This window comes from Falco cherrug, chromosome 6, assembly GCF_023634085.1.
Source record: "Falco cherrug isolate bFalChe1 chromosome 6, bFalChe1.pri, whole genome shotgun sequence".
NCBI classification, from domain to species: Eukaryota; Metazoa; Chordata; class Aves; order Falconiformes; family Falconidae; genus Falco; species Falco cherrug.
The window spans coordinates 65,592,110-65,619,126 of record NC_073702.1 but is presented as its reverse complement, the minus strand read 5'-3'; the positions used below and the strand labels follow the sequence as shown (position 1 = coordinate 65,619,126).

The following is a 27,017-nucleotide window of genomic DNA, read 5'->3' as shown; positions in this document are numbered from 1 at the left end:
AAAAGCCTGAAAAAGTCTTTTACAGAGATACTGTTTAAAGGTTCTGTCATATGCAAACTGAGCATGTAACAGCTGGGGTTTTTTTTCTAACAGATAAGAATGTCAGGTCACTATTATGGAAATGTGGTGAATACATGGGTTAGACTTTGTTATCATTAGTAATAAATCTAAATGTCCAATGTTTAAATATTTTTTTTATTATTAACAAATATCTAGAACTTGCAGGAGAGCCAGTAATCACTGATGTTGTCTTAGGCTAAAATGGAAATCTCTGGATTTCTTGTTCAAGTTATGTGTAAATTTGCTTCCTCCTTGGGGAAATGAATCCTAGTGGGTTATAAAGTTCAGCATTTAGGTAGTGTTGTCAGTATAAAAGACAGAATTTGTTACTACTATGGAACTAATAAAAACCCCTTTTGTTTATTCAGCCACTGTCTTTAAGATGCATCTGTGCTGCAGTCACAGATTTAAGGGTAGATAAAGTTTTTGTGGACCAAATCTTAAGACTGTTTTGAGTTCAGGTAGCAGTTAGAGAATAGTACTTAATTCTCAGAAAAATTAGGTTGTCTATGTATAAGGATATTTCTGTTGGAATAGCTATTTTTTATCTTCAAGACTGCTTCTTGGGAAATAGTGAATTAAGTTTGTTGATATGCTTTGTTCAAATAGCATATTCAGCTTTCAGTTATAAGAAGAATATAAATACAATTTCAGCTAGTGTACTGTAAACAGTTTCTATGTTTGTAAAGTTTCTTGTGGAAATAATTTGTATAATTTGCCATTATAGAATCAGAATCTATCTTGTTTTAAAGTCTTTATTTTAATGAATAAAATAATACCATATTAAATATAAGTACTGATGGAGAGTAAGGGCTTTCTGAAAAGTCCTGTGCATCTACAATTAGTAACAAATGTTATCTATCAGTTACAGCTATGATCTGTCTCACTCCCTTCAGTATAATCTTACTGTCCTGAGAATGCCACTTGAGACATTAAAAACTGAAACAATCCAGACCCGGCAAGAGAGTTTTGATATATTTGAAGATGAAGGACTTTCAACACAGGGTGGAAGTGGTAAGCAAATACGCCTAATTAAACTCATGTTGTTGGTCATGAGTACGTTTAAAATATGTTCCACTTGTAAGTTTAATTTTGGGAAACATTCAGGTGTTCTGTATTGATCAGCAGTTTCTTAACAGTTGTGAGTTAATAAAAGATTACATAAAGTGCCAATTACAGACATTTGAATTTGAACAATGCAATTTCTAGAGGTGATTAGTCATTGTTTTGTTAATTTACATTGCAACTCAGGGAGATAATTGAGCATGCTGACATTTTTCAGCAACTGATTATTCAACTGACTTGTAAGACTCCCAATAGGAATGAATTAAAGAGTGGGAAACAATAACTGATTAAGTACTAATAAATCTTTTAGTTTCTTGTTGGAAAATATTGATGATGGACAAATTGTATGAAGTCAGTATCAACTTGATGTAGTAAACACTATCAGGAAGTCTTAAGAAAAATTATTTATTTTAGTTGTAAGCTAGTCTTCATTTTCCATCTAACATACTCATAAGAGTGTAAAGATGGCCAGCCAGAGAAGAAAACTGTTTTCTCTCCCTTTTGCTTCATGCACAAACAAAAATGTTTCCACTGAAATTCTTAATGTTGGATTTCTTTCTGTTGAAATCTATGCTTTTTACGTTTTATTGCCCTGTGACTTTTACTAATTATCTGAATGCTTGTCAAAAAATTACATTTTGATTATTTTTTAATATTTTTTTTACTTGTTGGTATTGTATATATGACACCACTTTTCCTTGTTTAATCATGAAATATCAGAAATAACAGTGCTGCCTTTGATTCATAATGAATACATTGCTATAAAAGTGGTCTCAGACAGCTGTGGAGATTCAACTGGCCACCTTAGGCAACAGAACGCCATACCTTTTAAATACATCATCTGAATCTGTGCTTGTATTGGTTGTAAAGAGTCTCAAAAGCAGAGGCTGTCTGCATTACCACCCTTACTTACAGTCACTGTGTAACTTCTGTTGCACAGAAAATATGGTACTTTTAGGACAAGTGAGATTTTTGTAACTTTGGTTCTTTGAGATAGTAAGAATTGCATGACTAGTCTTCCACCTCTTCTAAACCAAAATTAATCTTCTGAGGCATTGAAGAAGAAATGTATTGGTCCTGCTTTCTGTGCCTCCGAAGGGGACTGAAGGTCTAACAAGCACATAGAATGCCTGAAACAACCGCTGACCTAAAACTATGCAGAATAAACTTGGACATTGTTTGTCCGCCCTTTCATTTTTGACACCCTTTCATCACAACACCTAGAATAGACCTACACTGACTACAACTCAAAGAATGATAATGAACGTTAAGTAAGTAACTAATAATCGCCTTTGATGCTGAAACTTACTGTGTTAAATAGTTGTCACATCTATCATACTGCCATTTAAAAGCCAGAAAGTAGTGCTGTATACAGTGTGCCCTAAATCTAATGGAAAAATTGAAAGATAATAAAATAAAGTATTTAAGGAAAGGCAAACACCACCACCACCACACCCCTGAAGAAAAAGATACCAGTAACATGGTCATATATATCAGGAATTGGTTGTCAAATACTACAATGGCAGAAATGACCGTAAAGAGTGGAGTGAGCAATAATTCCTCCTTTGCAAAGGCTCTTTTCCACAAGATCACTCAGGAATCCATACAGTGGCATCATCTCTTCTATGTCTTTGTGAAAACATTGGGAGATAAAGATGCCATAACCTTGACCCCATCAGCAATATGTTGATTGCGCACACAACTCCATTTCCAGTAGGTGTTAGTAGCCTATCTGTTCATGTGATAAAATATTTAAGAAATAGCTGCCTGCCATTCAAGAATAAATTCTCAACAAAGTAATGCTGCTAGCAATGAGAAAGAGGACAAATTGCAGGCCAAGTGCTTGTGGCTGGGTTCTGCTGAATGTATACACTTCCACCAAAATCATTACATCAATTTCCCATAGGCTTATAGTGACTTGGATGACTAGGTAGCAACAGTTTGTTCAACAGCTGCATTTTCACCTTCAGGCTGTTAGGAGAACTCATATTTTTCCCTGAGCAGAACATTTGGCTGCTATAATTGACATACATACTGCTACGATATAACTCAACCTGCCAGAAACTTCATTTGAAAAAACTACACAAAAAACGTAGGTAGTAGAGTTTTTGTCCTATTCCTTCTCTTTAAGATTCAGACTTGTTCAATTCCCATCACCACCTTTTGGTGTCAGTTGTCATCTTGGTCCTGATTTTGAAACAGAAAAAGATTCAGGTTCCAGATGTATCAGGAGTTGAATTTTAATTTGCAGGTTTGCAGTAGCTGCATTTCTTGATGTCAGTGCAAATTAGGAAAACCATGGTAAATTATGTGAGAAGCAGATTGACGTGCTTTTGATAAAGGGTGACAGGGCTATGCATGATCTGTCGGAGCCTACTGGGTAACTCCAGGGCTGACCCAGAATTGAAAAGCTTATAAAGTCCTCCTATGAGAGTATTTTTGCTTTAACTGAAATTCTCAACTTGATTTATTATCAAATCCTCTGCTGCTACCGTGCAAAGATCTCTCTTCAGTACTGGAAGTATCAGAAACTTCTGCATACTACAGTGACTGGCAACCATAGAAAAGTTGCATGTCTTCATAAATGCTGAACATCAGCATGTGCCTGAATTATCAGTGTTTGGCAAACTTCAAGGATGCGAGTAAATGATACACTGCCTTGCAGTGAAGGGAAAATCAAAATAAAAGTCCAATGACCTGGATTTTAAAACAGTCCAATGCAGGTCATCTTGCTTCTTAATGTCTAATGCATTTTTATTGCAACAACTTCCTAGGTGTATTTGGGATTTGCAGTAAGCCTTATGAAAAGTATGTGTGGAACGGCAAGCTTCTGGAGGCAGTAAAAAATACTGTTCATCGTGACTGGCTGCTATATATTATTCATGGATTCTGTGGGCAATCAAGTATCCTTTTACTGTTGTAACATGTTTATCAATTTTCTTGAGGTTTGAACATAAGAAATACATTGTATTATTTCCTTGTCATGTAAATACTTCCCAATTTTAGAATTATTGGTTGACCTGTATTTTCATTACTTTTCTGTGTTTTCTGCTAAATGAGAAATAAATTTGTTCTTTTAACAGGGCTTTGATACAGGTAGACTGCATTCTCAGTGAGACACTGTTTGTAAGCATAGGGTTTCGTAATAAAGAACTTGAGAGGTCTTTAAGGCTCAGCTGTGTTTTTTCACAGATATTTGAGGAAAGGGAGAAAAGCTAAAAAGAACTGAACTGCTGACATAGAAATGTTCTCTTTGTAATCTTATTTAAAACATTTCTTTTAGTAGCTGAGATTTGCAGAAGTTTTTGTATTTACTCAGTTTCTGTTGAAGATGACGATAGAACTTCAGGCCTGCTGTGCGAAGAGAGTTAGGTAAACACGAATCTGAAAATCTTGTTTACCAGACTATATATTATTTAAAATGGGTGGATGGGTCTATGTGTATTGTAGGAGGAGGAGAAAAAACCCAAATGCATATCACACTCCAAGAAATGCTGTCTCAGCATTTTACTTTAGAAGAATTTAATATATTACAGAGACACTCTAATCATCAGTAGTGTCATGTTAGTTTAAAAGCCTGTCATCAAAATATCTGGGGAAGCAAATACAATTATTGTTAGTGGTTTCTGCAAAGCTTAATTTTGCTTTTTCATGATTGTAAGGCTGCTTAGTCCCCAGACAGAAAGATAGATCTGTTTTTATATACCACTATTTCATCTGTGGTCTTTATTGAAGTAGTAGCTGTGGATCTGTCCACCAGTGTTGTGCCTGCAACTGCTGAGTCAGTGACAATAGTTTTTGCTTAAGGTATTTGATGAGCAAATGTCGTCTTCCCTCCTTCTTGTGCCTCCCTTATTCTAAGGAAACAGTGATAGTCTTGCTAGACATCCGATTCCATCTTCTTTTGGTTTTAATGAAAAAGAAAAAGCCTAAAAGAAAGCTACCACTGCATCTGTAGCTGTTTGCCTCTGGCTTTCAGTTGTTGTTACTTTAGTTGCAAATTTTTCTCTCTTCCAGACAAACAATTAGAGGGTGGCTAATATACCGCATCTGAAAATAGAAGCTCCCATGCTTTAATCCCAGTATTCACAAAAGCCATATTTGCTGCACAAGGTGAATCTTGTACTTACTTCGCTTCATAAAATAGAAATGCTTTCTTCTGTATGTTGTGAAAAGTGGTTGATGTATTGTAATGTAGATTTCCTTTTCAAAGTTCTTAAAAATGATTGTTGAAGAAGGCAACGGTCTCTCCCAGCTGCAAAAGAAATTTGGAAGTGATACTCGTCATTGTTAAGGAGATTTTAGTAAATCAGATGTTTCAGTTTCATACACTTTTTTTAGAATTTATTTTTGCTTGCATGAGGTAAGTGAATGAAAAATTGCATGTATCATGTAAACCTTAACCTGCCTTTCAAGAACTGTTAATATATGGTCGCCCTATATATGTCACTCTGATAGCCAGAAGATCAAGCAAATTTGCTGGAACACGTTTTCTGAAACGAGGAGCAAATTGTGAGGTAAATGAAATGTGATTTTAGGGATTCCCCATGCCTGCCCCCCCAACAATATGAAAGCTTCAACTTGACTGACTGGAGAACTGAAATGTTTTAGAGGGTTGTTAGGGTTTTGGCTGTAAATCATGCTATTAGATAATGTTATCACAGCTGTCATTACATTTTTAATTCAGATAATACACCTATTCTTAAAATAAGTCTTAACTGGAAGTTCTGGTGGGTTTTTTTGGTTGGTTCTCATTTTTTTAGCACACTTAGAGATAATGTTATTTCCCAAATAGAGGGGTGGGGGGAAAAAAAGATAATATACATTTAAGGACAAATGAGAATTTAACCTTCAGTGGTGTTCTCACTACTATGATTTGGTGTATTACAGTTTAATTGTACTCTGTAATAATCAGTTCTCTATTAATACATGTAGCTCTGAAGTGTCATGTCTACATCATATGTGTGTTTCTGTTTGGTTTAGGGAGATGTTGCTAATGAAGTGGAAACTGAACAAATACTTTATGATGCTTCAGTTATGTCATTTTCTGCTGGGAGTTATTCTTCCTATGTTCAGGTTCGAGGATCTGTCCCTCTGTACTGGTCTCAAGATATTTCAACTATGATGCCTAAGCCACCCATAACGTGTACGTACAAATTATTCTTTGTGATAATTATCATTAGCACTGTGTCCTATAGGAACACTTGAGATAGTGAAAACGAAATTTGCGAAAATGAATGGTCTATGCATTTGTTCTTTGGGAAGGCATAATTTAAGGTAAAATCAATGTTCTTGATAATAAACATCAGGGTATACAAATATTCAACCATACAAAAATCTGCATTTAATGAAATTTAATAGAAAAAGTCTCTGTCTTGGACTTCATATTCAGAAATGGAATACAAAAACCTTCTGTTTGAAGATGTCACATTTCTTTGTGCTTATTTTGTATACAAAGTTAGCTACATTTATCTTAGTATTGTGGATAAAATCTTGAACCTTTTGAAAACGGTGGAAAACATCAGGGCTAAGTTTACTGGGGCCAGAATAATTGTTCTTTGTAAGCATTTCAAGGTTTTGGTTAAGAAGTTGCTTCAAATTTGGAAAAGGAAGGGGGCATTTAACAGCTTTTGCATGAAAATTGGGGAAAGTAATTGTACCATTACCACCAGAGAATTAGTATGTATTTTGTGAAAATTACTTTTAAGAAAAAATAATTTCAGTGACTCTACAGCTTGCTTAATATTGTCCTGAGCATCTGTATTTGTTGCAGTGGACCAGGCAGATCCTTTTGCACATGTTGCTGCTCTTCACTTTGACCAAATGCTTCAGAGATTTGGCTCTCCCATTATTATTTTGAATCTTGTGAAGGTACAATATTTTGAATATGTTCTATGTTTTCTAATTTTTAATATTATGCTTATTTCTGTAGTGTTTATGTGTAATTTTGGTTGAGTTCCAAACTAATATTAGCTTATAAATGGAGTATTTTCTTCATAAATCTCATTCTACATGGCATAGTACATAACTCCAGCTGCTTCCTCTACTGCCCTTCAAAAAAAGTTTTCCATGTTCACAGACTTCTTAAAGTAGTCTTTCACTGTTTTCAGGTTTCTGCTCTTACCCCTTAGATGTAAGTTGAAATAAATCTACCACCAAATTTAGTTTAGTGCTAAAAAATTCTGAAGTAGTACGGTTCCATGCAAAGTGAGGTTTGTAGGCTTCTTGACACAGATGACTGAGTTATTTGAAATATTATGCTAAAGACTTATCTTCTGTTGTTTGCTCTGTCTGGTAGAGTTACGGAAGTATGAGTGGGAGAGAAAACTGAAGCGTTCAGATGCTAGCTAATGGGCAGTGCCATTGGTAGCAGGGCTGGACTAATGGAGGGAGCTTCATGATTGCTGCAGTAATTCAATTCACTGCTGTGTGAGGGGTTGTGGTACAAAGCCTGGATTCTGGGTGGCGCTGTAATTTTGGTCCTTGTATTTGGGATTCTTTTGTTTTGTGTTTTTTCTGTTCTGTTCCAGCCATGTTCTGTAGTGGTGTGTTTCCACATTTGGGTTCAATATATTGATTTGTTTTGCTTAAATCATATCTTACTACTTTTTAGTCCTAAAAAAAAAAAAAGAATTTAATTTATCATGTTGTAGAACTGTATTAGATGTACATGTAGGATCTGTTCCTAGTATAAAAAAATAGGGCACATACAAAAGGAAGCCATTTCAAACTCTATGTTGTAATAAATGGCAAGTAGATAAAGTATTTTCTATTTCTAGAAGTTTTCTTGTGTAGGAGTACTTTTAAGACTGTTCAATCTGTGGAATCACTTTAGGATAGCATTTGTTCATAAGAAAAAAATTTTATCTCTTGCAGCCATAGTTTTCGAAAGCTATTGTTATAGTGTGTGTCTAGGCTCATGTGACCCTGACATGTGAATCATTATATGCTTTTCTATACAGGACTTTTGATACTGTGCTTGAAAATGCATGTCTGTCTTTCCCTCTCTGTAGATGCTTAATATTAAGATGCTAAAATTCATGTTGCTTTATTAAAGTACCACTTAAAAAACAAACAACAAACAAAAAAAAAAAACCCCTCAACAACAACAAAGAAATACATGCAAAACCCTGGGGTGGGGAAGCCCCCAGATCTGAACATCTTTTTTTTTGGATATTGCTGCTGCTTTTAGACAAATGCCTAAGCACTTCTATCTCCAGTAGTTTTATTATTTAATTTCTTAAATGTTGATAAAATATAGATCTATACCGTTCTATATCTGTCTGTCCTAGGAACTTGTTAGTTAGAAATGAATGTATTAGGCTTCCTTTGCGTTTGTTTATTCAGGACTGCTATTATATATTTAAAGCATTTCTATAACAGGTTCGGTATAGGTTTTACTCTGGATGAAGTTGAGAGGAAAGCCATACTAACGTATACAGTGCCAAAACATATGGTATATTCAGAGAATGGCAACAGAATTCTTTTTTACAATTATTGCAAAGCTGGGAGGTGGGAGCTGTTGTTCCCCATCTCCTGTCAGTAATCAAGAAGAATTTGCCTGGATCCTCTTGTACCTGAGAACTGAATGGGATACTTTCCTTTCTGCCTTTCGTTTTCCTTCTTTTTGTCCATTTCCTCTGTATTACCACTTCTGCTTTTACAGGGTTCCATTTTTCAGCCAATGATGATGCACAGTTGAAACAGATGACTTTTACTACTAACACAGATCAATTGTTGAAAACCCAGAATGTTCAGTTTTTTCTGTCTCTTCTGTTCTTAATTTAACTGTCCTAGTTATAAGGAACTGCCTGCTGTTGTTACAGCTTCCACATTTAATTTCTGTTATATACATACATGTATTATGTATATGTATATGGGTTATGTACATTTGTTAAGAAAATTGTAATGTTAACTTCCTTTTCTTTTTGCTAAAGGAACGTGAAAAAAGAAAGCATGAAAGGATTCTCAGTGAAGAACTTGTTGCTGCTGTGACATATCTCAACCAGTTTTTACCCCCAGAGCATGCAATTATATATATACCGTGGGATATGGCCAAATACACAAAAAGGTAGAAAAGATCCTCCTTTGTGCTAATGTTCTCAGCCACAATACAACTAACTGTATGCTGCTGAGTGTGTCGCTTTTCAGTTGAATGTAGCTTAGAAATTATGGGAGAATTTTATGAAGATCTATAGACAGAATAAAACTTCAGCTTTTGAAGGATTTGTAATATTTTTCTATGGTTTCTTATCAAAGTGGAGCAAGGCCGAAAACTTTTAAATTCTCTGCAATGGAAATTTTACAGAAAAGCCAAAAAAAGCCATAAATATTCACTTTTTATTTTGAATTACTCAAAACACTGCATTTTCTTAGATGTTTCATTTCAGTCATTGAATTTATTGAGTTACAAAATTTTGGAAGACAAGAGGTTTGATATCAATCAATCTTTTCCATTTCCTCTTCCAAAAGGAAATGAGGGCATTAATTTCAATGTTATAAAACTTTTAGATTATTAGAAACATGTATCTTAGAAAGGCAAATATATTCTTTAACTTTTTATTCTATAATTTTGGACAATGGAATGCTGTACTAGGATCATGTGAAAAGGATGAATGTTTTCATAAATGTAGAAATATTTACAAGGCATGAACATTTTAAGTTTACAGTATAGATTGCTATTGTTAAGTAACACACAGCTCAGTTGTAAAGTTCTATGATCTGCATAAGTCTATTGTGTCTTACAATGCCAGAAATTCTAGAAGAATGGTAAGAACTGTTGGATCAATGTTTAGGTGTTTGTTACTATATCAGTCTTAGCAAAATAATGGAAAAACTGGTATTGTTCAAAGGGCAGGAATATAATCAATGTTTGTTGATTTAAATTTTATGAAAAAAGCTTTCGGAAACAATCCTTATTCACTATTTGAAGTTACAAGTTGATCGATATGGTTGGTCATGCTGGTGTGAAACTGATACTTAAGTGTTTGACATGGTTCCACACTATGTGTTTCATTCTGAAATGGCATTGTGTACAGTTAAGTGTATATGCAATTGTTTGTGTTATGATTAAATAAAAAAACCCTCAAAATAAGCCTGGATTGCCTTTCAGAAGATATGCTAGGTGCAAATTCTTGGGTTTTGTGTGGAGTGATGCTGATGAAGCATAGTGGTCTGTCCTATGTGGGAAACGATACTAGGTCACCAAAGGATTCCCCTCCTAGCTTTAAGCTTGAGGTATATTTATATACATATCCACCCTAGTACAGGTATCAAAAATACCTGAGAGCTTTGAGCAAGATTCATTATTTATGCAAGTAAGAGTTATTTAAGAGTGGAAGAAAATGTGTATATCTGCCTGAAGAATTGACCTTTTCAGGAATACTGAGAACATGTTTGCTTTAAAATGTAGTTTCAAAGTAAGTTTGCTGGAAAGTAGTACTGGTGGAAACATTCCAAAATATTGTATCCATCTTAGTATAAGCAATCTTTAAAAAAACAAACCAAAAATTGTTCGTGTTACTTGACATGTAAACACTGTAATAAAAACTTTGAAAATAAAATTATGAGTAAACAGAAGTTAGTCCCCCACAAAGAACAGATGGATGCCCTGATCTGAGCAGGAGGTGTGGGACATCATGAAGGCCACACACAAACAAGTATTACCGGACAAAACATCACCCTGCAAACCAAATGAGGGAATATGATTGAGCGTAGTCATACATCTTTTTCTGCCTTGTTCTTGTTTTGTGAATCACAGAAAGTTTGGTAGAGGAAAATTAGTGTGATGTAGAAGTCAAGGACATTTAGATTTTTGAAGTCTTCCACTTCTGGTTTATGTAATATTTTGTTTACTTTTACAATAAAACATTGCTTGGATACAGTCAGTGTCTGTTTCCTAAGTCTGTAAAATCTAAGAAAACTGTAGATGTAATTACTGTTAGATAAATAAAGCTGTGATGTGAATCTTCCTCCAAATGATTTTTGTTATTGAAAGGCTTTCCAAACAGTGAAATGTATTTATTTTTTTAGTGTTAATGTACCTTGACTGTATTTTTTTTTCCTCTCCTCAGCAAACTTTGCAACGTCCTTGATAGACTGAATGTGATTGCAGAAAGTGTAGTAAAGAAGACTGGATTTTTTGTTAATCGACCTGATTCCTATTGCAGTATCTTGCGGCCGGATGAAAAGTACATACAATTTAATTGATGCAGAATGAATAACATCTATTCCTTGGAGAGTTGTCTGGAATTTATATGTCTATTACATTATTTCTTATTTTAAGGCTTAAATTAATATGAAAAAATATAATTCATTATTAAGTTATAGCTAAAAGGATTGCAGTCCAAGGCACGTGCCAAGAAATACTAATACACTGAAAGTGTACAGTTATGCTGCAGCTGTTCTGCCTAAAATGGTTTGAAGTAAGAATTCATTATTTGTAACTTGTAGTCTGTGCCATGTGTGATTTATATAAAATGGTTTTGTTTTGGATTTTTTTCACCTTAACGAAAGGAATCCTAAATTTGGGGGTAAATTTAACAAAGCTAACAACATTTGGAATTTAGTAAGTGGCTTCTTTTGAGGCATACTAATAAGATAACTATAATTTAGAATCAGTGTGAGGGGGAGGTTTAAATCAACTACATTTATTTTTGTGCTACAGTGTATGTTATGCCTCTACCTTCTAGTTGTTGGTGTTGTACCTACTACAATTTTTGTGCCCTCAAGACCCAGTCTAGAAACACTTGTGTTGCTCATACTCTGTTTTATGGGGAGCAAAGGAGAGATATTTTATATGGCTTTGGAATAGTTCTACTTTAAGGCTAGATTGATAATTTTTTTTTCTGCAATGTTGTTTAAATACAACACACTACTACTGCACAGAGTTTTCACTGCTTTCTGCTATTCAGGGACATCAGTTTTGCTTTGTGGCAGGTTTTAATTGTCCCCATTTTTCACTGAGCCAATCAGTACATGGTATGATCTGTTTTTTTTTTTAAATTATTTGCAAGTCATTCTGTTTTGTTTCTCTTTCAGATGGAATGAACTGGGAGGTTATGTTGTTTCCACTGGTCGCTTGCAGGTACTAAAATATACTTCATTAATTCATAGTTACAGTGATGTAGATCAGCACTCCCAAAGCACCAGTGAACCATTTCACTTAAATACCTGATTGGTGATTCACAGAGTGGTCTTAAATTAATATTTATAGTAAACAGCATTATTGCTATCCATCCCAGAAATCCAACTGGGAGACAGAGCTTAAAGTTCTTGCAAGGTACCAGAAAACCTAATGCTGTTGGAGTTTATTTTTGATGGAGGTAGTCTGATAAACGCTCAGATTTTAAACTAGTATTCATTGCTATTTAGTCTGTAGTGTTACCAGTGCAGTGAAAATTAAAACAGCAGCATTTTAGCAAACTGCATAATATAATATTATACAGAAGAGGTGAGGCATAAATATACTTAAACCTGATGTGACATATTCATACACATGAAAATGGGTTGTTAAAAGCTTTTTCACCAGCGTTGAATATTCTGTACCATGTTACAATTTCCCTCACTAAAAGAAAATAAAACTAGAAACACTGCTTTCTTTAAGGTTAGGAAAGTGCCAACTAAACTGTAAACCATGTGGTACCAGATTTATACCTGAATGTTAGATTATTACTCTGAACACAGGGCATAGGCTTAAGAAGCATTAGGTACTTTTGACTTGCCATTCATAATTTTGTAGTTTGTGTAAGTTAGAAAGCATGTTGACCATTCCTTTATTAGCTGATCACTGGGTTGTATGTGTTGAGGGCAAATAAACAGCAGAATAGATATAATTTGATCTGTTTTAAAATAAAATGTAACAATACTACTTAATTTTTTTTAATGTTAGTCTTACAGGTTTACCTTTATTAGGGGCATGATTATTTTATCTTTCAATTTTAATCGTTTGAGGTAGTCACCATTGGCATACGTGTAAGCATTTGGATCACAGTTCATCTCGGAGCAGTCAAGTCATGCCCAAAGACTGCTTCTTTATTAAGGCAATGAAAAAATTTTAGTTGACTAGCTCGGATGGAGTGATATATATTTGAGCAGAAAAATCCCGCACGTATTTCCTATTAAAATATGTTTCTTGCAGCTGTTGATATTATAAAATAGCTTTGTGTGCATTATAAAATTGAGGAATGGTGGTAAAGCAGCATAAAAGAATATATGCATGACTGACCTTCAACAAAATGTTCATGTGTTGCTCCAGATATGAGAAGCTTAAAATACAAGCACCATCACAGTAGAACCACAGCAAGTTAGAAGCATGATTTATTTTTGCAGTAGTTACAGAATACTTGAAAATAAGACCCCTTCTCTGAAATAACATAGCTTTTCTTTTTGAGGTAAATCTTCAGAGCTGTTTGTGAGTTGAAGGAGTGATGCAGTTTGTGTGATGATAGGAGCAAGAACGTTTTGAAAGTCATTACAGCAGTCTGATATAGCTTGCTAGAGATTATTGCTTATTAAAATTTCTTAGAAATTACTTTCCTCAATTTTTTGTTAAATGAGAAATTTGAGATTTGATAAGTTTTGGATAGTAGGAAAAAAGTAATAATCATGCATGTAGTAATCTGTTAATTAAGAACAATCTGTTATTTGGATTGCTTTACCAGACTGGAGTTCTCCGAACCAATTGTGTGGACTGTTTAGATCGCACTAACACAGCACAGTTTATGGTGGGAAAATGTGCTTTGGCTTACCAACTCTATTCGTTGGGATTGATTGATAAACCAAATTTACAATTTGATACGGATGCTGTTAGGTAAGATATAAGTGTGTCATGGTTTTATTTTTTAATTTTTTGTCAAGAGATTTAGGAAAACTATCTCTATGTAGAATAAAAGTGCAACTCTTTATGTCGGAACGATTAAATAATGTTTATTCATCCAAGTTTAAAAAAATCTTCCATACTTGAAATCTTCTTGAGAAAATCCAGTCACTCTGAAAACTTGCTCCTCTGGGAAGGTATGTTAATCAGGCTTCTTACAACATAAGTGCTTATCTCTGTTCTCTTTATATGCCTGAACTTAAAGCTGATTTTTCCTTTTAAATAAATGTAATAAAAGACCCACCCTGGTTTTTTACACTTACTTCACTTGCTTGGGGCAAAATGCTGTCAAAAAAATGAAAACTGAAATAAGTATATGCTTTTATGGAGAATGCCAAACTGATATTTGTATAGAAGTACATCTTGCCTTTATTTCCTATATTTTCCTTTGGAAAAATGTTGTGCTTTTTGCTTCACTGAAGAAAAGTTGTTCTCTCAGATGAAGTATCAATGATACTTATTCAAGCATCCTCAAACCATTTAGGAAAACACAGTGTGTAAATTGAAATGCTTTGGGGGTCAGGGGGAACTAAGCTACTCATTTGTGAGTATGCTTCAGAAATTAGTGTAAGAGTCCTTGAGGTGATGTGGTTTTATTTCTTTAAACTGTTGCTGTGACTGTGAAACTTATGACTTCATTGCTGGATTTGACTAGTGGTTTAGTAGTTTTAGAACATGGAAAGGTAACTCGTATTTCAGAAAAGACAAAATTCTCAGTCTCCCCTCCCCTTTATGTGAGACACATCTTCAGCTTTTCTTCTTTCTCCCATTATCTTCCAGCACTTGCCTGGTGCCAGGAGCTGGTATGTGTCACAGAAACAACCACAGTTGCAGCGTGTTGGCTCACTGTGTAAGTGGGGCTCCTGACCTCTGCCTGATGGCTAGGGAGAGCACCTGCTGGCTGGCTTCCTCGGTGTGCTGGCCATGGCCTCATCCACCATGTCCCAGCTGCTAGGTGCTGCATGTTTACCTCTGGGAACGAACAACTGCTCTGCAAATACCAGTTGCTGGGTACCCCCCTGGGGACTCAGCAGTTGGCTCTCGAGTTCTAACTAGAGGGGATCAGGCAGTGGGCAGGTCTCTCATATCCACTCTCTGTAGTATCCTCTGCAGCTACCACTTACTTCAGCACCTCAGGCTGCATTTTACTATCTTTCCTTAGGCTTTGCTAGTTCCCCCCTTCCCGCCCCTATTTTGGGAGCCCAAATTTCTTCTGTTGCTTCCTACTGCAGTAGTCCTGTGTTTCCTCTCTATTTTCTCTCCTTCCTGTTTCCTCTTATGCCCCACCACCCAAATTTCCATCTTTTACCATAAGATTAAGATTATAGTAGTTGCTTTGTCTCTGATTTTCCAGATATCTTATTTCTCTATCTCTCTAAAATGTAACTATAAGCCTGGCATAAAAGGTTACTTATATCTGGTCACATTTGACTGATATTTTTTCTTCTTCTCCATTCCACTAGATGTATGCCTGTCTGAAACAGATTTTGTCATCTGTTAAGACTTGTTTCTGAATTACTGAATTCAGAATAATTAAAAATCCATCTCCATAATGCAACAAATTGTGAAGACAGGTGTGTGATATACCCTCTCCATTGTGCAGTCTCTCACTTTGACCATCTGCATTCTTGTTCCCTGCATTGTCTCACATCAAGTATCTGCTTCCTGCGTATTCTGCCTCTTCATTTACACTCTTCTTCCTTAATTTAGCTAACATGTCTGAAAAACCAACTTTTTAAAATCACGTTCTCCAGCTGGCCTTTTTATAATTCTGACTTCTCATATGGTGTCACTGGCTGGTTACAATCCAGAATTTCTGTTCAACTAGATTTCTGAAGTCAACATTTTATTTCATTTGGCCATCCTGAAGGGTAAGGAAACTGTGAGTCTTAAACAGTCCAATATTATGTCTAGCAAGATTAATCTTAATTACTTTGTTGCATGGGACCGTTTCTGCAAGCTATATTTTGTAGTGATTCCTTCAGTGTAATTGTTGTCCCATTTTTTTTCCTAGACAAAGTGTACCTTAACAGCTTATTTTATCATAGGTAGTTAACTGTCCTCTCTGTAAAACACTAGGCTTTGTTTGACTGCAGGCTTAATATTTTGTGTCTGTGGAAGGGTAACTTAATTGTACAATTTTTTTTAAACCAAGTGGATCAACATACTTAATTTAAAGTTGCCTGTGAACCTTTACTGCAAGGTCATTGGAACTGTGTTCATCAATCCCCCGTGGGTGACTGGGAGATTTTTTTACCTGCTGGTTTTTGCCTTCAACCAGCTTTTTAGCTTTTAGTTGACCAGCGTTGCTGTCATTCCCCTTGTATAAAAAAAACCAAACCAACAAACACCCAAAAAAACCCCAACCAACCCGCCAAACCCAAAGAATCAAACAGGAGATTCTCATATGTGACATCATGAGTTCTGAACAATTCATGTGGAGTCAGGTGGGTTTTGGCTTTCTTGTTGATGGGAGGTTTTTTGTTTGGGTTTTTTTTTTTGGTTTGTTTGTTTGTTTGTTTAAGTTACTAAGCAGATGTTTCCTTCTGATTGGTATTTTGTACTGGACCTTGGGCAGAAGATTTGCTGGACAGATATTTTTTACAGAAATTCATTTGCCGCTGAGGTAAGTGTTCTGCATCCAGAACCTTTTAAGGACTTCAGTCAGAGAGTTGCTGGGTTACTTATGTGGTACTCTCCCTTTATTGGAAAATTTCTGAAAGGAATACTTTTGGGGTTTTTGTTTTCATAGGGTTTATTTTGTTATTGTTTTGTTTGTTTCGACCTTCTTTCTTCTAAGGTGTTACCACATGTCGGCCTGAGTTACAGTGTCTTGCTATACTGATGTGAAATATGTTTCCACGGGTTTGGCGGCTGGGGCTATTTTTTTGAGTTCCTTCTGCTTTGTTATTTTGCCTTTTAACTAAACTTCCTGCCTCTTTTAGCAAGGTGTCATCCTTGTCATTGTCTTTCTCAAGCAAGGCCATAGTCTGCATTTGAGAAGCACTTTTCAATGTTATCTTTTAGAGTAGGTGTCATCTTCTTAGGTTTGTCTTGTTTTCTGAGACTGATGTTTTGTTTTTGTCATTCATGGGGAACTTGATAATTTTTGCTATTTGGACTGCTCTCAGTTTGGAGTCTACTGTCAACTTCTTGATGCTAGAAGACTGAATTGCTTTTAGCCAGCTCGCCTTGTTCATCTTAGCAGCCAAGTCTTAGATCACCTTCATCTTCTAAGATGTTCATCTTGCATCTCTTCTTCTTACAACATGCTTTTTCAGTTCCAGCAAATGGTATCTGACTGCCATTCATGCTTCTTACAAGTCATGTTTATTTGGTTTGTACCTTTGAGCCATCGTTATTGTAACTGGGGAGGTTTTTAGAAAGTTATGACAACTTCATTCCCAGTGGACTTGACAGAAAACGTAGCCTTGAGATATTGACATGTTCTGTCCCATTTAGTGTATTTAAAATCACTTAGTTTGTGAAGGTATGTAGTTTGTTTTCTCCCTGCAGACTAGTAGGACGTGTTATTCTACCTGAATCTACAGAAGTGCATATTCTGTAGTGTGAATGCATTCTGATATACTATAAATTACTGAAAATCTTAGTTCAATCCTTCTTAGTAATTATTATATCTGAAAAAAATTTCCACATATTTATCTGAATAAAGAATAGATGCATAGCTTTAAATTTCAGTGTTTGTAAGTTAATAGCATGTTTTAATGAAATACTAGTCTTTGTAAACTGGCAGAAGTATTTAGGAGAAGAAAATGTATTGCTTGTTAAACAGAAAGATGTTATAATTACAGTACTTTATTATTTTTTTATCTTAAAAAACTTTTCAGTGGTTTGATAAATGACACATTTTGCTTTTCCTTCAGATTATTTGAAGAATTATATGAAGATCATGGAGACACACTTTCTTTGCAGTATGGAGGTTCTCAGCTTGTCCACAGAGTAAAAACCTATAGAAAGATAGCTCCATGGACTCAGCATTCCAAAGATATTATGCAAACGCTCTCAAGATATTATAGTAACGCTTTCTCAGGTAAATTTAAAGTGCTTTCTTTCAAGCCATTATTTAAAAAACATCTTACTTCTGATGTTCAGTAATCAATACTATGATCTTATGGCAGAGATCCTCTATACTATAACTTCCAAATAATTTGGTAAAGACTGATGGCTATCAAATAGGTATTCTGATCTGATTAAGTATTTCTATCCTATGCAAATGCATGCTGTAGTGCGTAGCCTTATTTGATAAAAGTTAGTGAACTGATGTGAGAAGTATTTAGAAAATGTACACGTGTAGCACTGAAACTGCCAGTGACATTTGTAGATCAACAGAGAAGCAGGTAGCTGTTACAGAGCTGTTAAAATGATGGACAGAATGGCTTCAACAAATATAAGGAAATGGCTTAAACACAAGTAGAAGGCTTCAAGTGGAGTAGTTCTTGTGATGTTTCTGGGGACTTCGAAGAAGAACCAAGCTCTGATGCACATAATTGTTTTGTATGAATAGAAGCTACTAACTGTTGAATCTGTAGTAGAAAAGACAAAATTAAATTAAAAGAGCCAGGTCCCCCAAGTAAATAAGCTGGTTTTTTAATTAAGTTATAAAATATTACCTTACTACTATACCAGCTTATATCCGTCATTGATACTATTCTGCTTTGTTGTGGACATTGCTAATTGAAAAACCTCTTTGAAAAATGCTGAACTGTACCTTGGGCCAAATAATTGGAAAAAATAACCTTTAGTGTTTTCAGAAGTCATGAAAGACCTAAAAGAATGATTTTAGGGCAGTCTAAGACATGTTAGGATGACAAACGTGTAGTGCTACTGTGTTCTATATATTGTGTCAGTCCTCTGTTAGTCTTTTTTCACAAAAGCTGCATAGCCAGGGAAAGACGTAGCCTTGTTTTTTTTCCTGGTAGACTGCAATTATTTAGAAACTATGTGAACTGTAAAACAGCGGGTTGGACACTGGCTAGAAATACTTCAGTAATCTCTGGTTGCTTTGGCTGAAGTTACTGCTTTTGTTAGTGACAATTCTGTGTATGTAACAAAATGTGAGCATACGGCTTTTAAAGTACTTTTTTCTGCTTGTAATTAATGTAATTTGTGTATCGTATTCACCCAAATTAAATGAGAAATGGAGAGCTTATTTATTTCAGTGATATGGTCTCTTATCATTTGTAGTGGCAATAACGGCTTCATCAATTCTTATGAGCAAAAGGAAGCACTCTTGCCCTATTGCCTGTACTGATATGTACAAGATGGAACAAGTCTCTGAAGCTGTTCATTTTTATGCCAGCCACTTAAATGGTTAGGTGGAAGCTTGAGCAAAGTTTTACATCCACATTTGGGGTTGTGGTCTGCTTGCAAGGATAGTCACAATATGCATGTATTTTAGTAATAAAATAATTTGTTCTGGAAAGTATCTTACTAGAAGAAGAAGGTATACAGAATGAAAAAGTCCATCTTGTCACCTGGGCAGACTTGTAGCTGAGTACACAAACAGACGTTAGTCTTTACTGAAGTCAATATGAAAAATGGAACTTCCATAAAGGTGCTGCACTGGTTTCCCTGATTTACTTATGGTTTTGGTATTTGATCCCATTTGAGCCAAAAATTTTTGGTGCTTTGTATTCTGTGTGTTTGAAGATAGCATTGTTAAAACATAGATTTCAATATTGTATTTACTGCATTTTTACTATAAAATTTTAAAACATTAATGGCAGTGAAATTTAGAGGTTCACTTTCCAACACTGCCTGTTCAGATGGCATCTGCAAGCCTATTAATGTGACAGACTGAGAGAGATCATTTTATTCATGAAGTTTGCTCTGAAAGCAGAGATAAAGAAAGCATTTTTAGAATGAGACGTGCAAAACAGTGACAAGTGGTGTTCCTCTGGGGTCAGTACTGGGACCAGTGCTGTTTAACATCTTTGTTGGCAACACAGACAGTGGGATTGAGTGCACCGTCAGCAAGTTTGCTGTCAACACCAGGCTGTGTGGTGCGGTCAGCGCACTGGAGGGAAGGGATGCCATCCAGAGGGACCTTGACAGGCTTGAGAGGTGGGCCCATGCGAACCTCAAGAAGTTCAATAAAGTCAAGTGCAGGTCCTGCACGTGGGTCAGAGCAATCCCAAGCACAGATACAGGCTGGATGGAGGATGGCTTGAGAGCATCCCTCATGATGGAAGAGGTGGATGGTTAAAGGAGATGGTCATGGGGATGTTGGTTATGGAGAAGCTCAACATGACCCAGCAGTGTGCACTTGCAGCCCAGAAAGCGAACCGTATCCTGGGCTGTGCCAAAAGAAGTGTGGCCAGCAGGTCGAGGGAGGTGATTCTTCCCCTCTACTCAGGTCTCCTGAGACCCCACCTGGAGCCCTGCATTCAGCTCTGGGGCCCCCAATGGAAGAAGGACAGGGACCTGTTGGGGCAACTCTAGAGGAGGGGGCCAGAAAGATGATCAGAGGGCTGAGGCACCTCTCCTATGAAGACAGGCTAAGAGAGCTGGGGTTGTTCAGCCTGGAGAAGGGAAGGCTCCAGGGAGACCTCATAGCAGGTTTCCAGTACTGCTGGAAAGGTGGCCTACAAGAAAGCTGGAGATGGATTTTTTAGAAGGGCTGGTAGTGACAGGACAGATTAGATGTTGGGAAGAAATTCTTTACTATGAGGGTGGCAAGACACTGGAACAGGTTGCCCAGAGAAGGTGTGGATGCCCCATCCCTGGAAGTGTTCAAGGCCAGGCTGGATGGGGCTTTGAGCCACCTGGTCTGGTGGAAGGTGTCCCTGCTCATGGCAGGGAGGGCGGAACTCAGTGATTTTTAAGGTCCCTTCCAACTCAAGCTATTCTATGTTTCTAAGATTCTGATTTACTATACTGTACTTCTTGTTACTATACATCACATATCCTTTAAAATACAAATAAAAATCTGAGGGCTAGCCAATTAATGAGCCAGCATTTCCTTGTGTTTCTGATCTGAGAAGTTTTTAATGCTTATGAATTCTATGTAGCAGTAGTAAACAGACTCAGAAAATGTTTATGATTTCCTTGAAGTCATGTGGTATATCAGATTCCGATTGCAAGTGGCCTGCTAACAGTGCCACCTAAGCAAATTAGCACACTTCTTCTGTTTGTCTGTCATAAAAAATACATGATTCTAAAATCTGTTGACCTCAGAGCTCTTAGGATAATCACTACTGATCAAGTTGTACAGATGAGAAAAAGTGAGACATATCTGTTAAGTGACTTGTCTGGACATACTAATCCAGTAGCTAAGCCTTGGACTTGTAAGAAAAGTAACTTTCAATGTGGTTTCACCCTAGTTCGTGATATGTGGCTTAGCTTTTCTATAGATTTTCTATATGTTGCCTGTATAATAGAAGAGTGAAGAATTAAAAATATGTTCTCAGGATCAAGCTAGTGACTGAAGGTTAAAGAAAAGCATGGTTTCCTCCTAAAAATATGGGGCAATAATTCTACATTAACTTGAAAAAATCTTCCAGTTTTAGGCAAAAATTCAGACTCTTTCACGCAATTTTTTAGTTCTAGCATTTGAAAAAAGTAAAGGGTGCAGTGTAGTTTGGGAAGGCAACTGTTTGAAGTCTTCTGCTTATAAGCAAATGAGTTGTACCAGAAAAAACATCATACAGCTAAGAATTAGGTGTTCCTTCAACACCCTCTCTGGGCAAGTATTCAGATTATTTGAATTCTAAGATTATTATAACATTTTTCTTCCATTTGTGATTGTCAGAGAAATTAGGAAATAGTATTCTAAGTAATATTCTTCTAGCTTTTATGCCTTTTAGAATGTAATGTGATGTTGCAGCCTTCAGTGCTAGAGTTGCAAGACGCATAATAAGCTTCTGGAATCTGAAATAATCTATTTATCCACAAACAGGACTGGATATAGTAAACTACCTTGTAGTGTTGTAGGAAAGTAAACTTAATTACTACAACCTTTTAGTCATGGGACATTATAGGCCCAATTGCATTGAATCTCTCATGATTTAGTAATTTGTCATGTAGTGCAGTTGCAAACTCAGATTGAGAGCAGTAGATTATTTTAGGCCAATTCAATTAAATGGCCCTTTCAGTTCCTGTTTTCTCAAATGGTCTTAAAAATGTGCTAGTATACACGTACATTGTAGTATCTTTTAAAAAAATCAGTGTAGTCTTTCTACTTGCATGTACATAATTAACATTTGGTGCTAACAATGAAGGGAGAAAACCTGTTTGCTCGTTTGTCTGTGATCCACAGTGCATAGACACATTCTTATTTATTTATTTTTGAAAGGAGATATTTTTCTATCTAGATAAGAAAATTGATCTGAAAAGCTCCATATCCTGTTTTCTCTGGCCACTGTTTCAAAGAAAGACAAAAGCTTTCATTGTTTTTGTTCAAAATTAAGCCTGTTTTTCACAGAACAAATTTCATTTAGTTTTATTTCATTTTAGCATCTGTCATATAAGTAGTAACATAGTTTAACTGTTTTACAATTACTTACTTAACAATTTCAGTATACTTTCTGTTCCTGGAGGCTTGTCTCTGCCTTTCACTTCCAGAAATTACCACCAATTTAAACCTATTTGCTCCTGCTAATTAATTTTGTCTTTAAGGCTCCTTCAGTTCCTGTGCTTAAAGTAGAGAACTTTCTTGGATTTTGTTCAGCACTTTCTTTAAACCACTAACTAAATAATTTATCAGGGAGAAAGAATACATGCTATTGCTTGTGACTCTTTCTTTCTTTATAATCTCAGTGACCTCAAAAAGTTTTTGGCTTTTGTTTGCTTTTTTCAGACCTTTTTACTGAGTTTTGCATCGCTTTCTTGTACTGTTCCTGGCCTTCCTCATTCTCTCCTTACATCTTGGTTAAACTGTGACACTATTTTGCAGAAACAATATGACCTGCAAACCATAAGGACTTGCATATGCTTATACTGTGTAGAAAAGTTAATGTTTATAGTTGGTCCTCTTAAGAAAATTGGGAAGGTGAGGAGCAAGAAAGAAGGTAACATAAGTATCTTTTTTTGGAAGAGTGCTCTGAAGCAACAGTAAAAATATCCAGAGGGAGGATGAGTGGATAGAAAAGGAAGAAAAAAAGCCAAATTACAGATGAGAGGCCCTCTAAGTAGGGAAGGGGAGCCAAGCAACATCAAGAGGTTCCCCCTTTCTTTCCCTTTTCTGTACCTTGCCCTGTTGCACCCATGTGACACTCTCTACAGAAGATCCCACTTGTAAATACTGACCTCCACATAGGCACACTTCTGTAAAGTACCATACTTTTCTATGATCCTACTGTCACCAAATTTCTACAGATCGTTTGTCAACTGCTTGTGCATCTTAATTCCCTGTGAAAAATGTTACTTGTTGTACAGAGAGAAGAAATGTTCAAATTCTGGGCAGAAGAAGAGGTAGCGACTGAAACTTTGGTGGTCAGGAACCAACTTTGTCCTTGCTGTCATACCACCACTTTGTGGATTTTGCCTGGTTTCTTACCTGCTTTCTTGTATACTGAGACTTCAGTTTGTCTTTTTGATGCAGTGTTTTGCTGAAGGGACGCTCAACTCTCATGATACTCTTTTTGAAACATGGAGAAAACTGAAGGAGTAACACTATTGAACTAGTCTGAACTATTCCTTGTCTGATGATTAATGAAGTGCAAACAAGAGTTGGAGATGAAAGCTTTCCCTGTGCTCATTCCTCAGGGCACAAATAGGGCTCAGTTCTCCATATATTCCCTCCTATCTAAAGATCCTTTGTGTGTAAGCTGCCTTCTGCCCCTACAGCTCTGCTTGCAAAGCTGTCTTTATCACAGTTCACCATCCCCAAGCCCTCATCTGACTCCAACTTTTCTTTGGATCTGTTGTAACTCATCCTGTCTGCAGCTAGGTAACAAAAGAGATTTTAAAGATGTAAGTGAAAAACAATGTTTGTTGTCATGCTTCATCTACAGTGGTATGTAACTGCTGGATTTTAGCACTTGCCTTACTTAGTTTGGTGAAGCTTAGAGTATGGCAAGAGAAACTGATGAATTAAGCCAACAGAAAAAAAGTCCAAATTATTAAAAGGTGTTTGTGAAGTTTAATAATAATTTCATTAACTATTTTTGGCTAGAAAACCCTCAAAGAATTAGTAATTTTTGTGTTATGTCAGAAACTTGTGTATTGTATGGATACTGTTTAATTTCATTAAATCATTCTGTTATTTGGGCTGCAGTAAATTCATCATGATATGTCAGATTCTCTGAAATATGCATTAATAGATGCAAATGCTTTGTGCATACACATATAGGCAGAGATGGGAGACAGAGCTGCAGGGTGAGGTCTTCTGTGAGGGCTCTAAGCAGAGCTTCTGCCTCAGCCCCTGTGTGAGAAGCCAAGGAAAGAGGCTTTGCTGGTATCAGCTCCACATGCACTGCAGCATGGCAGAAGGTCGGGTCTAAGTGAAGTTTTGTTATGGTGGTTGAAGCCCAGAGGTCCCTGTGAAAGTCATAGGACATACACACTCCATCTGTGAGGAGCAAACATAAGAAACAAGGCAATGTCTGAATGGGCTTGAGCTCTGCAATGTTCCTGCTGTTAAGTGTACCTCTTGTCTAACAGATGCAGACAGGCAAGATTCTATCAATCTCTTTCTGGGAGTATTCAAGCCTACAGAAGGAAAACCTCATCTCTGGGAACTTCCCACTGACTTTTACTTGCATCACAAGAACACCCTTAGTCTGTCACAGACCAGGCGAAGGTATTTTGCTGTTCTATTTTTTTGTTCGGTATTGTTCTAATAAATTTTAAAACCCCCCACGTTGTTAAAAAAATAATTTGGTCAGCCTGTCAAAAACTTGCTTACTGTTTTCTCAGTTTTTGGGAAAGCTTGGGAAAAAAGCTTCCTTTAAGAGATTACCAAAAACTGGATGTTGGTGTTTTGAAGGGTTTGCTTTAGTATGTTATTTTCCTGTTTAACTGAAAAAGAAAGTTTCATTTCATATGAAATCCTATCCTGCAATGTGAAACGCTTCACTGTTTTGCTGAAGTACAGTTACCACTGTCTTATTAAGCAAGGTACAGGTGTATTTTTGATGGTCAGATTTATTAAGTCATTGTTGTATTTGAGACTATGTGATGACGTTGTTTTGGGGTTTTTTTGTGTAATGCACTTAGTATGCAGCTGTGCATACCAAGAAGCCCATGATTTTTTACCTTCCTTTCAGCTATGCCTAGCCTGTTTTGAAGAATATTTTTCTTAATTTGCATTCCATTGTAGTTGCACAATAATATGTGGAAGTAATAGAGCTGAAGCATAAAAATTTTGAAGTCATTTTAGAGTGCTTCACAATGTGGACTTATTTTGTTAAGTATTATAAATACTGTGTGTAAAAAATATAATTAAAAATATCTCCATTTTAGTAGTAAGGACAGTACTAGACTTGTTAACTAAATCATCTCTCTTAGGAATTTCACTGTTTGTATCTTTGTTCTCTGAGTCTTAAAGCTCTGTATTGCCAGCAGTAGATCTGAATATCTGCGTTTAGATTTTGGTTTGGGGAAAACTGCATGTGTTGAAACAGTGCGTTCAATCCCTGTTGGCTGCTTATTCCATTAACCTGTTGTGGCAGCTGGCTTGTGATACGACTGTTTCTAAATTTCAATCCTTTTGTATTGTCTCTTGAGGCTTCTCTTGATGCTAGCTCATGTGTAGGAAGTAGTTAGGTGAAAAAAGCTCTTCCAAGCAATTTTTTTGTTTCTACCAAACTATTGGACAAGTTCTTTGTGTAATTTCTGCCTGCCTGGCTGTGCAGTGCCTCTTTTGGATTCCTTGGGCACAGCAGCAAAGGAAATAATGAAAACCCAAAATAAAATCGAGGATATAGGAAGGGGAAGGAAGATGTTGTTTCCTGTCATTGAAACTTCTTTTGACTGTGCTTTTCCTGTATTGTATTTGTCTCCTCATCAAAAAGAAGAGATTTCATAATGAGTTTCACATATTTGCTTTTATATAACTTGTGGTTCATGTGAAAAGACAGTGAATATGGAAAAGAATACTTTCTGTTGCCCTGTTATTTATCATTTATGCAAGCAGCAAAACTGGGTATGTCTGCATAGTTTCTGAAGGCACTGGAGAAAATGGCTTGCTTAGCACGGCCTGATGCAGTGCTTTAAGAACAGGTGGGACTGCTGGGCATAGCTCATTCCTTTCTGTCTAGGACATACATAGTTCTTGGAATTGAGGTGTGCCTGTTATGCACCATTTGCTGAGTCCCACTAACAACTCTATCTCTGGACATGGGAATACACCCATTGTTTCCGCTCCAGGTGGTTACAGTGACGTGGGTAGGAGGTAACTTCATTAATACTCTGATTACAGCCTGCACACACACATATTTGAAATAAAAATCAATGAAGATGAAAGTCTTTTCATCCCGACTAATGAAATACAAGAAACCATCAGAATTATTTAGAGAAGGAAGTAAAGTATAGTTGAGAAAATAAGAATATGTAAACACAAATGAAAGATAAAACATACTTTATTTTATGAACGTTGCTTGACTTCCTTTGTTGTTGTTCAGAAATCCTGAGTGAGCTTCCAGCAAGACCTGGTTTTTGCTGTTAGCTGTGCCAACAGACAGTTCCCAGACTTAGGATACCTGTCACATCAAAATGTATTGTCTGTGTGGAAGTCAGCTGCCTTGACAATCTTCTGATTTTATTATCATTGACCTCCATTTCCTCAGACCTTTTTCCTAAATTTTAGGAGCTGAGTAACAAGTGGTGGGTGGCATGGAGGTTGATGCCTTTTTTAAAAAAAATAAAATAAAATACCAGAACATGAGAAATATGTAAATACCTTCTATATGCACTAAGACCTTAATTTGCAGTGTTGTAGCAGTAGGCACCTGAAATGTATTTTGTTTAATAGGAAAAAACCGCTCCTTCATCCATACCTGTCTTGATCTTCATGTGTTTAAATTTTGTGGCCTGAGATAAAAGTAGTAGGATA

The 27,017-nt window shown here is 36.2% G+C and overlaps 1 protein-coding gene across 3 annotated transcripts in view; it reads left to right on the top strand.

Moving 5' to 3' along the window:
- The window catches only part of FIG4 (FIG4 phosphoinositide 5-phosphatase), a 77,187-nt gene that overhangs the window by 18,798 nt on the left and 31,372 nt on the right, over positions 1–27,017 (top strand). For all 3 annotated transcript variants that reach the window (XM_055713572.1, XM_055713571.1, XM_027814635.2), the window contains exons 6-16: positions 926–1,074; positions 3,900–4,028; positions 5,542–5,642; positions 6,109–6,271; positions 6,899–6,996; positions 9,063–9,196; positions 11,199–11,315; positions 12,166–12,211; positions 13,788–13,936; positions 17,887–18,053; positions 24,626–24,764. In XM_055713572.1, the coding sequence (XP_055569547.1) occupies positions 926–1,074; positions 3,900–4,028; positions 5,542–5,642; positions 6,109–6,271; positions 6,899–6,996; positions 9,063–9,196; positions 11,199–11,315; positions 12,166–12,211; positions 13,788–13,936; positions 17,887–18,053; positions 24,626–24,764 (1,392 nt within the window). The remainder of the gene's footprint in view (positions 1–925; positions 1,075–3,899; positions 4,029–5,541; positions 5,643–6,108; positions 6,272–6,898; positions 6,997–9,062; positions 9,197–11,198; positions 11,316–12,165; positions 12,212–13,787; positions 13,937–17,886; positions 18,054–24,625; positions 24,765–27,017) is intronic.